The sequence below is a fragment of the Perognathus longimembris genome, chromosome 7 (assembly GCF_023159225.1).
Source record: "Perognathus longimembris pacificus isolate PPM17 chromosome 7, ASM2315922v1, whole genome shotgun sequence".
Classification (NCBI taxonomy): domain Eukaryota; kingdom Metazoa; phylum Chordata; class Mammalia; order Rodentia; family Heteromyidae; genus Perognathus; species Perognathus longimembris.
The window spans coordinates 9,919,696-9,933,167 of NC_063167.1; the positions used below are offsets into that span (position 1 = coordinate 9,919,696).

General features: G+C 46.8%; 1 protein-coding gene across 2 annotated transcripts in view; it reads left to right on the forward strand.

Annotated features, from left to right (window-relative positions):
• Positions 1–13,472, forward strand: part of Szrd1 (SUZ RNA binding domain containing 1) — a 31,018-nt gene that overhangs the window by 12,766 nt on the left and 4,780 nt on the right. For both annotated transcript variants that reach the window (XM_048350323.1, XM_048350322.1), the window contains exon 2: positions 12,371–12,420. In XM_048350323.1, the coding sequence (XP_048206280.1) occupies positions 12,371–12,420 (50 nt within the window). The remainder of the gene's footprint in view (positions 1–12,370; positions 12,421–13,472) is intronic.

A 13,472-nucleotide genomic window follows, 5' to 3' on the forward strand; every position in this document is an offset into this window, starting at 1 on the left:
GCAGAGTGCCATTTCTCAGCTCTCCAGCCACTCACTGCAGCCTCCATCCAATCCAGCTAAGGCTCAGAGGTCCTAACACTGACTGAGAGGTTTTCTTGTTGCCCCTGAGGACTAATGTGCTATTTCTTCTAGGAGTTGTATTGCTTAATGTGAGAAATGAAAAGGGAGATGCAGTAGAGGGGAAAACCCATAGAGAAAGTGGAAGCCCTGCTAGACTTTGGCCTCCCATTTTATTTCATAGTAGTGTTCCTTACCATTGCAACTGCCCCTACCCCCTTACATTAAATTAAGGTAAAGTGCTGAGTGGATTCCTTTCCACATGCAAAGCCTTTGAAGAAGCACCTAAGTTGTAACATGTAATTGTGTCAGGATAGCAATCTACATGTCCTTTCTGAGCCCTGGCTGAGATCCGTCTGTGTCTCATTTCTGTTGAAGAGCTGTTTCCTTTGGGGCTCTTGGTGGCTTGAAAGTCTGGCCCCTAGAAGTAGGTTCTTCCTTAGGAAACCTGGTTTTGCATGAACCTGGCCTGGGTGCAGAAGCATGTGGTGGTGTGTGACCTGTCAGCTGTTTTCTACCCTCTGCCACTGGAACCTTTGTGCTTCCCCTTGAGGTTTGAGGTTGGTGGTGTTATTCACTGGTTGTGTGTCTTTTGAAAAGTCACCTCACTTTGGAGTTGCAGTAAGGCTGGACTGTACTACAAGGGCTATTGTGAGGATTAGGAATGGTGGGAAAGGATGAGTAGCTTCCACATACCTGTGGCAGGTGATTGGGTAGTTCAGGTCCTGCTGCCCCACCTAAGATAGCCAGAGCTCTTTTAGGAGTAGAGGGACTGGAATAGAACTTGGGCCAAGCCTGTGCTCTACTAGTGAGCCGCATCTCCAGCACTGTCTTCTCTTATTTTGGTGCTCTACCACATGAGCCATGCCTCCAACCCATTAGCTCTTATTTTGAATATGGATAGGGTCACTTCATTGAACCCAAACCAGTCCTGGCTCAAACTCTGGCTGTAGAACATAATAGTCTGGAAGTGTGATCATGACATAGCTACATCTGTAAAATTGAGGTGCGTTTGTGAAATCCTATTCTTTGGTTTTGTGTCAGTCCTGGGACTTAAACTCAGGGCTTGAGTGCAGTCCTTGAGTTTTGGGTTTTTGTGGTCAGTTGTGAGGGGATTGAATTCCAGACCTGGGCACTGCCCCTGAGCTCTTCTGCTCAAGGCTAGCACCCTACCACTTTGAGCCATAACACCCTTCCCGTTTCCTAATGGTTCATTGAAGATAAGTGTCTCATGGGCTTTTTTGCCCTGGCCTTTAAACCCTGATCTCAGCCTCCTGAGTAGCTAGGATTACAAGCATGAGTCATTGGAGCCCTGAGCTTTTGCGCCAAGACTAGTGCTCTACCAATTTGAACCACAGCTCCTCGTTTCTTTTAATTTTTTTTCTTTTTCTTTCTTTCTTTCTTTCTTTTTTCCCAGTTAATTGGAGATAAGAGTCTCACAGACTTTCCTTTCCCGGCTGGCTTTGAACCTCAATTCTCAGATCTCAGCCTCCTGAGTAGCTAGGGTTACAGGCGTGAGTCACTGATGCCACTCTCCTTTATTTTTTCTTTTTCTTTAATTAGTTCTTGGGCTTGAACTCAGTGCCTGGGTGCTGTCCCTTAGTGGTAGGCTAGTGCTGTACCACTTGAGACACAGCTCTATTTCCAGTTTTTGATATTTAATTGGAGATAAGTGTCTCATGAACTTTCTTGCCTGGGTTGACTACAAACCATGACCCTCAGATCTCAGCCTCCTGAGTAGCTACGGTTACAGGTATAAGCCACCAATACCTGGCATGCACTCTTACTCTTGTTCCCCCCCCCCCCCATCTCTCTATCTCTCTTTTCTGTTGGTCCTAGGGCTTGAACTCTGGGCCTGGGTGCTGTCCCTGAGCTCGTCAGCTCAAAGCTAGTGCTCTGCCACTTGAGCCACAGCACCACTTCTAGTTTTCTGGTGGTTAATTGGAAATAAGAGTCTCACTGACTTTCCTGCCTGGGATGGCTTTTAACTGTGATCCTCAGATCTTAGCCTCCTGAGTAGCTAGGGTTGTAGGTGTGAGCTACCAGAGCATGGCTCTTTTTTTTTTTTTTTTTTGTAACTGGTACTGGGCTTTTGAACTCAGGGTCTTGAGCTCTGGCATAGCTTTTGCACTGAAGGCTGGCACTCTTTTGAGTCTTGTGTCTACTCCCTGAAGTTTGCTGATAAGAATCTCTGTGCCCAGGGCTGAGAATATGGCCTATTAGCAAGGGTGCTTTGCCTCGTACACATGAAGCCCTGGGCTCGATTCCTCAGCACCACATATATTGAAAAGACCAGAAGTGGCGCTGTGGCTCTAGTGGTAGAGTGTTAGCCTTGAGCAAAGGAAGCCAGGGACAGTGTGCAGGCCCTGAGTTCAAGGCCCTGGACTGGCCAAAATAAAAAAGAATCTTTCTACACAAGGGCTGGGAATGTGGCTTAGTGGTGGAGTGCTTGCTTCGCATGTGTGAAGCCCTGTGTTTGATTCCTCAACACCACATAAACAGAAAAGGTCGGAAGTGGTGCTATGGCTCAAGTGGTAGAGCCTTGAACTTGGGACAGTGCCTAGGCCCTGAGTTCAAACCCCAGAACTGGCAAAAAAATATATAAAAAATTAAAAAGGCAGCTCTCTGCCAGACTGGCTTCCAGTAGTGATCCTCAAGTCAGCCTCCTGAGTGTAGGAGTGAGCCTCTGGCTCCTGACTTGAAATCCAGTTTCATTAGGATCATTTACTCATGTGTGAAGCATAATTTTAAGGTCTCTTGGTAAATGCAATGTATCAGAGTTCCTACTCCTTTCTGGGAGAGGATGGGCAACAAATGTTATGTGTACACATAAAATGAAAATATGAATAAAGGTAGATTAAGAGGCATAGACTGCCAGGTGCTGGTGGCTCACACCTGTAATCCTAGCTGGTCAGAAGGTTGAGATCTGAAGATAACAGTTCAAAGCCAGCCTGGGAAAGGAAAGTCTGTGATACTCTTATCTCCAATGAACCACCAGAAAACTGGCAGTGGCGCTGTGACTCAAGTGGTAGAGCGTAAGCCTTGAGCAAAAAGAAGCCAGAGACAGTGCTCAGGTCCTGAGTTCAAACCCCAGGACTGGCAAAAAAAAAAAAAAAAAAAAGCCCTACTCTGGCTGGAGACTGGTAGGAAGCTATTCCTGATGATGTCCATTCAAGGGCTGCTGGTGATTCTGACTAGATGGTAGCAACAGGAGTGGAATTGGGAGATGTTTTCAAAGTAGAACCTACAAGAACTACTACAGTAAATGAGAGAGGCCTAAGAGGTCCTAAGTCTTTGGCCTGAGTCACCAGAAGACCAGAGTTGCAGGTGGATGGAGCAGTGATAGAAGGTTGGCTTGGATGACTGTGAAACTGGGTTTGGTTTTGGGCATGAATTGGGTGTGTTTTGAAATCTAGGTAAGAAAGCAAGTTGGCAATTACATGTCAATGTTTGTCGAGCTATGTAGACTTACATAAGGTTGCTCACAAAGCTAGTTAACCAGGTGTGATGACACACACTGATAATCTCTGCACCCAAAGGCTGAGGCCAAAGGACCGTAAGTTCAAGGCTAACCTGGATTGCATAACAAAATCCTACCTCAAGAAAAAAAAGTGTTAATGTAGAAGGTCTAAACTCAGAAAAAAGTTTCAGATTGAGATCAGGAGTGTAAAAGTTGCCTATCCTTAGTGGAAGGGCTCAATCACAGAGTCTACTAGGGAAGTAGACAGGATCTGGAGAGTAGTAGCTGGGAGGCCAGGTAAAGAAAAGAAAATGAAATGGCCAGGTGCCGCTGGCTCACCCCTGTAATCCTTGCTTCTCAGGAGACTGAAAAAGATTGCCCAGGCAAGAAAGTCCATGAGAATTAAAAAGCCAGAAGTAGAAATGTGGCTCAATTGGTAGAATGCTATCTACCCTTGAGCAAAAAAGCTCAGGGACAGTGCCCAGTCCCTGAGTTTGAGCCTCAGAACCAGGACCAAAAAAACAACAACTTGAAGGAAGAAGCTTTGAGTATGACCAGGTACTGCTGAGAGAAGCTGAAGAAAATGAGCGTTTGAAATTTTCCACTGACTTGGGCAGCATAGAACACCTTGGTGGCTTTGACCAGGTCTGAGCGAGTCATGATGGGGCTTAGATAGCTGGACTAGAGTGAGGTGGAACATATCTGGGGCAGGGCCTGAGTCAACAGTGGGCACTAGGTAACTACCAGTTGCTGTCTTGCCATAATAACAAACCAGTAGGCTTTACATCAGTAAGCAGCATTCTGGGAAAATGTGCAGCAAGAACCATCTTACTCCAAGATTAGACCCTAAACCATGCTGTCCAGCAGAAGTTACAACATGAAGCATGTGTACTAGCTGCCACATTTTAGAAGCACAAAGAGGGCTGGGAATGTGGCTTAGCGGTAGAGTCCTTGCCTAGCCCTGGGTTCGATTCCTCAACACTACATAAGCAGAAAAAGCCAGAAGTGATGCTGTGGCTCAAGAGGTAGAGTGCTAGCCTTGAGCAAAAAGCTCAGGGACAATGCTTAGGCCTTGAGTTCAAGCCCCAGGACTGGCAAAAAAAAAAAAAAAAAGCATAAAGAGATAGTGGAGAATAATTATAGTATTTTAAAACTTAACCCATATGTCAAAAGTGGTATAATTTCATCAGGAATAGTCATGAAATAAATGTAGAAAGTCAGAGATAGGTTATACACCTGACAGTTTGGTGCATCTCCGTTTGGATGGACCATGTGAGGCGTGCTCACGGCCACATGGGGGTGGCTACTATGCTGGGATGCACAGCTGGAGCTGGTGCAAAGAGCACCCCACCTCAAGGACTCCCTGTCCCTGCTAGCACAGAACCTGAGGGCTGAATGCACTTAAGGAGGAAAGCTGGGGTGGCTTGTCCTGACAGGCAAATACAAGTGGGCCTGGATTCCTCTCTGTGTTACTTCAGGTTCTTAGTTAGCTCATCCTGGGAGTCACAGTGCTCAGCAGATAAAAGAATCCCAGTGGTTTTCTAGGACTGAATTAAAAGAGATCTTTCCGGATTTGAACCTCCCAGTGTAAGTGATAGCTTCTTTTCCTCTTTTTTTTTGTTTTTGTTTTTGTTGCCAGTCCTGGGGCGTGAACTCAGGGCCTAAGCACTGTCCCTGGCTTCTTTTTGCTCAAGGCTAGCCCTCTACCACTTGAGCCACAGCCCCACTCTTGGCTTTTTTCTATATATGTGGTCCTGAGGAATCGAACCCAGGGCTTCATGTATATGAGGTAAGCACTTTACCACTAGGCCATATTCCCAGCCCTCTTTTCTAATCTTGTCCTCGTCCTCTTTCTCCTCTTGAAACCAATGTCCTTCAAATCCCCACCACTCTCCCCTGCTTCAGGACAGGAGTACTCACTCTGCAGAGTCTCTGTTCATAGGGCTGGTTCCCTTGGCGGGTTTATCTGTCCTCTCTCACTGCCTGGGCTCTTCACTAACATGGCTTGCACCATTTGCCTCATGGTGGCAGCATCGAGCGCCCTGCTTTAGAGTAGGTTTCATGTAAATCCTTCTCTACATTTGTCACAGTGAAACAAGAGGAAAACGGCCTTTGTGACATGCTACTACCTAAGCTAGATTTTCTCAGAGAGAATTTTAGACCTGTATCCACTGCCCCATGGTGAGCCTAAATAAAATGAAATGTTTTCCCCTGGTGTGGGAGTAACAGAAGGAGGGTGGATTGTAGGAAATAGAACCTGAAAACAGTCTGCATTGAAGAGGCAAGTTGGTAAGTTCCTGGCATGATTCTCCTTCTCTTTCAACATCAGAATTCTTGCCTTTTTTTTTTTCTTTCAGTACTGGAGTTTGAACTCGGGTCCTCATACTGGCTTGGCTGTCACTCTGCAGTTTGACATAGGCCTCCAATCCTGCTTATTGCTGGTTATTTTGGAGGTGGGATCTGGCAAACTTTTCTGCCCAGGCTGACCTGGAACTGCCACCCTATGAATCTTAGCTTCTGAGCAGCTAGAATGATAGGTGTTAGCTCCTAGCTTGCTTAAAAAAAAAAGTCCTTTTTGCCACATTGAGGCAATTTCTGAACCTGGAGTGGTAGGACATTGGTTGCTCTCCTTTCTGGGAATAAGCAGGCTGCTGTCACTACGACTTGCTGACAAATACTGGGACAGGGATGAAGCTGAGGTTTGGAGGAGTCTCTGCTTACATATTTGGCTAGCAGTAGCTAGTGATTTGCCTGTCTAGGTGAGTTCTATCCTTTTGCTTTATTTTTAAGTGAAATTAGGACCCTCAGGAGGAGCCAGAGTCCATCCAGATTTGTGGTATGGGAAACATAAAGGTTCCTTGCCAGGCCACTGCCCTGCCCGAAGAGCTGCCACTGGACACCCAGTAGCCAGGGGACATGGGTGCTAATGTCCTACTCAGGGTTCAAGAGATTACCCCTGTGTGGCTCCCCTCTGCCTTAGGACAGAGTTTATCGGGCAATAAGTAGTCCTGCCTTCTTCTCAGCATGTCTTCTTCTCCACCACCACCCCCCCCCCCCCCCGCCAAAAAGAAAAAATGTTGGCTTTGTATTCAATCAGGACCTACAGGCTCTGATTCCAGAAGAAATTCCATTGTTCTGTCTTCTTTAAAATCTACCCCTTGGACTAGGAATGTGGCTTAATGGTAGAGTACTTGCCTAGCATGCATGAAGCCCTGGGTTCAATTCCTCAGTACCACATACACAGAAAAGGCTGGAAGTGGTGCTGTGGCTCAAGTGGTGGAGCGGTTAGCCTTGAGCAAAAGTTCAGGAACAGAGCCCAGGCCCTGAGTTCAAGTCCCAGGGCCAGCAAAAAAAAAAAAAAAAAAAAATCCACCCCTCAAACTGGTCACAGGTACCTCATATCTGGAATGTTAGCTACTCAGGAGGCTGAGAGCTTTGGATACAAGTTCAAAGAAGATAGAAGTTCGGTAGAAGCCAGCTTGGGTAGAAAAGTTCATGAGACTCTTTAATTAACCAGCAAAAATCCAAAAGTGGAGATGTGGCTCACGTGGTAGAACAATCCAGGTAAGAGCATGAGACCCTGAATTTAAGTCCCTGTACCAGCATGAAATAAAATACAATAAATCACTCAGTTTCACTTGAGACCTGTGCCTCTCGATCAAGGGTCGCCGGACAAGGCCAGGTGATCCTGCGGGTCACACACCAACTCACAGGGCGCTTAAGCCAGGCTGCCATTCTGAGCAAGAGAAAAAACAGGAACCGGCAAGTTATCCCAGGAAAATTACTTAAAAGGTTTTTCTTTTTTTTGGCCAGTCCTGGGGCTTAGACTCAGGGCCTGAGCACTGTCCCTGGCTTCTTTTTGCTCAAGGCTAGCACTCTACCACTTGAGCCATAGCGCCACTTCTGGCCTTTTCTATATATGTGGTGCTGAGGAATCGAACCCAGGGCTTCATGTATGCGAGGCAAGTACTCTCTACCGCTAGGCCATATTCTCAGCCCCTTAAAAGATTTTTTATGCCAGTATAAAGAAGGTATTTCCTAGTTGGGTGCCAGGGCTCATGCCTGTAATCCTAGTTCAGGAGGCTGAGATCTGAGGATCGCAGTTCAAAGCCAGCCCAGGCAGAAAAAAGTCACTGAGAGTTTCTTATCTTCAACTTACCACTCAAAAACTGGAAGTGGAACTCTGCCTTAAATTGATAGAACAATAACCTTAAGCAAAAGAGCTCTGGAACAGCACCCAGGCCCTGACTTCAAGCCCTACAACCTACAACAAAAAGAGTGTATTTCCTAGTCTAAGCTAGAAAGTAGGACCTGCTCTAAACCTTCCTTTAAAACAAGACTGTTGCACTTTATTTAGGAGTTTGCTGAGTTGTGTTGGTTGCTCTGGTGACAAGGGGAGCCTGGTTGAGAGAGGAGTGACGTGGTAAAGCCAGGCACTTGGTACCTTGGGCAGGGTCCTGTGGCGACTGGTGAGAGTGAGGAATAGTCTATGGGGAGCGGGCAGCAAGAAGTCAGGCACCAGAAAGGGACAAAGACACTTCCACTCTGGCAGAGCAGTGGAGTATTTGGCCTGTTGTGTCTCTTGTGAGCTTGGCTAATTTGAATCTGTCTCCCCGGGTGCCATCACCCCACCTCACTCCCATTTGAGCTGATACGTCACGTCAGTTTCCTGTATGTCTAAGGAAGTGCAGCTCCAGCAGTGCTATACTAGCCACGCTCAACAGCCCAGAATAGCCCATTTATTTCTCTCCTCACCTCCTCACTTTTCTGGTTTTCTTTCTCATCTACCTCTTTAACAGGCACAGGAGAAACCTGTCTCTCTTTTTTTGTCTCCTTTTTCACAGATTAGGCTGTGTGAGGTGCCTCCTTCCCCACTCTCCTCTGGAGTGATGCTATCCCATCATACTCCTCAGCTCCCGCCCTCTTTCCTATAGAGGCTCACGCAAACATATTCATTGCAAGGTTAAGGGCATCAGCAGCCAGCAGAGCTGCGCTCTGCCCTCAGGTGAGTTGAACCTGTAGATGTTGACATCTGTGTTCACTCACCGTATGATTATGGGTTTTCCTTTACAAACTCTCCTAAATGACAAGCCTGGCTAGAACCACCCAACCTCTTCCACGGTTCTCCATGCATCCTGCCTACATGCCTTCATTGGGTTTTGCTTAGTCTCAGACCAAGAAGCATGGGCTTTGATGTAGTGGCACTGCCCCACGGGGCAGGTAGGTGATATCTGTGATAGAGCAACAGATTTCCATCTTGGGATTTGGACGAGAGGAAGCCACCCCACTTAGAACCTGTTTGGTGCTGCTTGGCAGGAAACAACCTTCCAGGAAGAGAAGCTGTGACACCTCTAACTTAACCTCTTGTGGGTGGGTACTTAAGTCCTCACTTGCCTCTGTCACTTAGCAGTATCCTAATGTAGCTTGTTTCTTGCATCATTGTGGAGCTGAGCCTCACACAGGAGCCCAAGCCAGAGCAGTGTTGTAAAAAAGTAATTTGATTCCTTATTTCAGATCCCATCTTCCAGCATTGTGAGGCCTATTTGATTCCATTGTTTCTCCTTGGAATGTGCTCTGTAGGAAAGCTGTGACTTGACTTAGCTTTCCAGAGCACAAGTCTGGTAGCAGATGGACTCCAAGGCCTTGTCCAAGCAAAGTGTGGACTCATGATACCTGGACAGATTCCAGGGCTAAGTACAGTGCCCCTGTCCAGTGGCTGGCAGAGCACTCCCCCTTCTGCTTGGATGTCTGAGCACCCCAGTGGCTGGCCATCTGGAGATGACTGGGATCTAATCTGCTTTCTACTAAAGCTGGTTGGGTTCACATCCTGGTCTGTGATCTGATGGACCAATCCCTCCCCAGCTCCAATAAAGCTGTCCTGCCTGATGCCATGGATTAGTTACAGAATACCTGAGCGCCCTGTGGGATTAGGGAGATGACAGAGAGGAGCAACTAATAGCTTTTATCAGTGGCTCATCTTGGTGGTGAGCATTATTTTAAAGTCCAATGGTATTCTACACCAAGTGTGCTGGTCATGTTCTGGCTTGGGGACAGCCATGTTTTCTTAGACACACATACACACCATGTCATTGAAGGGCTTCTTTGAAGCCAAGTCCATGTGCTGGGCAGGCCTGTATCTTCCCTACAGCCTGGAGAAGGAAGAAAGGCCCAGGCCCATCTCATGTTTCAGGCCCATTTACCTCTGCTGAGGATTTTAGGCCCTCAGTGATAGGAAGGTGAGAACTCACATAATGAAGCTTAAAAATTCAGAGCTTTCCCATAAAAATCTTGAATTCAGTCTCTTAAAATAGCAAATTTGGCCTTGTCAGCCAAGGCTTGGCAGAGGCTTATCTCATGTTTAGTCAGAGCAGGCGCTCTCTAGAGGCCCACATCCCCCTCCTTCTCCAGATGTGTCTCTGAATGTGGAGTGTGGCTACACTTGCCTCGCCTGGACAGGCACTTGATTTCAGTACTGTTTGAAAGTATTTACATCCCACAGCTGTTAACCTTGCATTTGTGAAGGGGAAACTTAAATGGGCAAAGTGATAAAGTGTGCAATAAATTATTTGTGAAAAACCCCTGTCCTAGCTACTCAAGAGGCTGAGATCTGAGGATCATTACAGTTCAAAGCCAGCCCCTACCTTCAAAACCACAAAACTCTTTTATCTCCAATTAATCAACAAAAAGCTGAAGAAGTGGAGGTATGACTCAAGTGATAGAGCACCAGCCTTAAGCAAAAAAAAAAAAAAAAAACTAAGGGAGGAGACCTTGAGTTCAAACCCCAGGATTAGCACCAAAGAAGGAGGTGCAGTAGGCTTTATTCAACTAACATCAGATACTGTGTTCGCTTAGGGAATAGTTCTGATGGTTATAGAACTATACAATTTGGACAGAAACTATGCAGAAGGCATAAATTCTGTATGTCTGTTAGTTCACAGAAAAATCCAAGTTACTATCTTCCTAATGGTGTTATTTTTCTACTCAGTTACTGAGTTTCCTTGACAACTTTGTTCCAAGATGGAGTGAAAGTTTTCCTGCCTTTCTGGCCCTTTCAGAGCTTGTGGCTCCCTTAAAATACCATTTTTTGTGCTTGCCCAAATGAATCTTAAATACACCTGGGCACCAATCACAGTGATGCCAACATTACACGATGTAATCTACCTTCGTATGTTTAACTTTGAGTTGTTTATAAGCCACACAAATAAGGACATGAAAGGTGACAGAAACATTTTAGGAAAAAGCCCACTTCATGATGATAAACTATTCCACTTACTAGACAGAGTGCATCATCAGTAGTTCAAATGAAATCAGTGAACACTTAATGTTGAATAGAGCCGGCCAGTTTGAACTGGCCCGTCATCTATAAAGTACAGCCACCTCCTGGGCCACGCCTTAGTTTGGAAGCTGAGCCTTCTTTTTCTAGCTGTGCTTAGAATGTTCTATGCGAGATAAACTCCTTTAAAAATCTGTACTGTGTAAATCAGAACTTCCCAGCCTTGGCACTATGGACTTGATTGTGGGGGCTGGGCTAGCCTGTGCCTTGTGGGATGTTTAGCAGCTTCTCTACCTCCCCAGTAGTCTTCCCTTGATAGTGACAACCAGAAATGTTTAGATCTTGACAAATGGCCTGAAGGAGGCAAAACCATTTCTGAGAACTGTTGTCAATCTGCTCTCTAGAGAAACACAGTTTTGTACTCCCTCTAATAGCTAAATGGTCTTCTCCTGAGATGTTTTCCTTCTTCCTTTTTCTTTTTTGGTGGTGGTACTGGGATTTGAACTTAGGACCAAGTGCTCAGTGCTCTACCACTTGAGTCAGGTGTTCTGTCCTTGAACTTGTGATTCTCCTGCCTCAGCTTCTTAGTCTACCACATCCAGCTGAGGGGGACAGCAATGGAACCTAGAGGGGGCATGTGTGAACATGTGTGCGTGCATACAAACACGCAGTGCAGAGAGTTCTCTAGAGTTCCTGGCGGTGGGATCAGAGAGTTCAGGTGGTTGTGGGCATAGGTCCTGCCCATGACTGCAGTTAGGCCCAGCCTGGCTCTGCCCTGCTGTGGTGGGAGTTCAGGCCGGAAGGTGTTTAGTACTTCTCAGCACATTGTCTCCTTTTTGCTTTTCCTCAAATGGTAGTTTTGTGTTCACCAGGACCTACCAAGTCCTTGTTCCCAGATCCCCTGGTCCATTTGGGGACTTCAATTCCACAAACATCATGCTTCTTTTTTACTCTAGGCCTTTTGCTAGGCAAGGGTTGTGAAGTCCCTGAAAGATCCACAGGGCATTTCCCTCTGAGGGGCGGTTGATGGCCTGTGCCTTGGAAGCAGAGAAGACTTCACAGGGAGGAAGCTTCTGGGTTGTGCAGGCCATGTGGGATTTTTGTGAGGGGCAAAGCCACAGCAGGCAGGTGGAATGGCATATTGGGTTCTGAGGTCTGATAGAGAGCTAGTACTGCTGTATTGGCAAAAAGAAGCAGAAGAGAGGAGGTGGTATGGGTGGGCTAGGCATGCTTGGAGCTTGGCCATGGCCCTTTGAGCAGGTGAAGGGTTTAAGTGTAGAAGTAATATGGTCAGATTTATATTGAGAACGTTGTTCAGAGTGTCTTTGTAAAGGACAGCCCAAGACACAGGCTGGAGAATGAGCAGTGAGGTCTGGAGCCCTTGCTGCGGCCATGGGGCTAGAGGGAGATGGACCACAGAGGGAGGTCCATGAGCCCGAGTCTAGTCCTGTCCATCACCTCAAAGGACACAGTGATTTCCTTGGCCAGAGAGAGCACACTGCCCTTAGCTTTGAAAATACTTAAAGTTTTTATTTGAGAGAGATTTTTTTCCACTTTTTATATACATTTTTTTCCTCTAGGAAATAGACAGACGGTTGGAAAAAAAACTGAAGATCACACAAAAGGAGAGGTAAGGCTGCTGTCTGGTGTGAGGGCTTGAGCTCTCTGCTGCTGGAAAGCTGGCCAGTCGGTGCTCTCCAGCTGGCCATTAGGGTTAGCAGGTCAGGCTCCTGGGCAGCCAGTCCGCCTTTCCCTCCAGCTGGAGACCAGGACATGGTGACTGGAGGCTTTGGGATGAGGTGGGGGTGTTGTGTCTGCCTCACTTCCCTGGGCCCCCTGTGTGAGGTCACCTGATGGCAGGTGGAAGACAAGAAGTTGTACTGGCGACAAGGTTTGGGTTTTGGTCTTGGCTGTGCCCAGTTGCTGAAAGGTTGAGGCAGTTGTTTCCCCCTTTGGACATGTGTCTCTTCCTCCATGATAGAGACTCGGCTTTTAAACAAATGATTTATCTGGGCCTTGCTGACTTGGGGGTTTAGAATATAGAGCTATTCTAGAAGGAAAGATTATAGTAAGTTCTGAGAAGACCTTGTATTAACTTCTGAGGGATAGCTTTGTTTCCCACCAATGCACTGGAGAAAGTGGTTTTTTTTAGTAAGTTGTTTACTTTGTTTGGACTAAGGTTCCTGTCATTTTCCTCATGGATAAGAGGCTGGGAGGAGGGTAGAACTTCGGATTTGCTTATCGGACTGCAGAGTCAGCCCCAGGGGACTCTTGAGTGCTGCCTGCCATTGGCTTTCCTGGTTCCCTGCCCTGGAGATCAGACTGCTGGTTTCTTGTCTGTTCGTGTCAGGAATTACATTCTCCTGGTCCCAGGCCCCTTTCTATTTGGTTTTAGCCCCGCCTGCTACTTCCAGTTCACCCTGGAAACAGTTTGTTTCCTCCAGCACCTCTGCTCCTGGTAACCTGGGCTCTGGAAAAGGCCCCCCACTGGCCTTCTTGGTTTCAAAAAGGGAAGCTGGTTGACTGCTGTGGGAGGGTCCTGGTGGCTGGCGAGGGCCGTCATTCTGCCTCAGTCCCTTTCTCTTCCTGTGGCTTTTGTTTCCTTCCCTCTCTGTTACTTTTCCTCATTGTGTTTATGAGTTCCACTCTCCTCGTGGCACAAGGCCTTGCTGTGTCCACTTA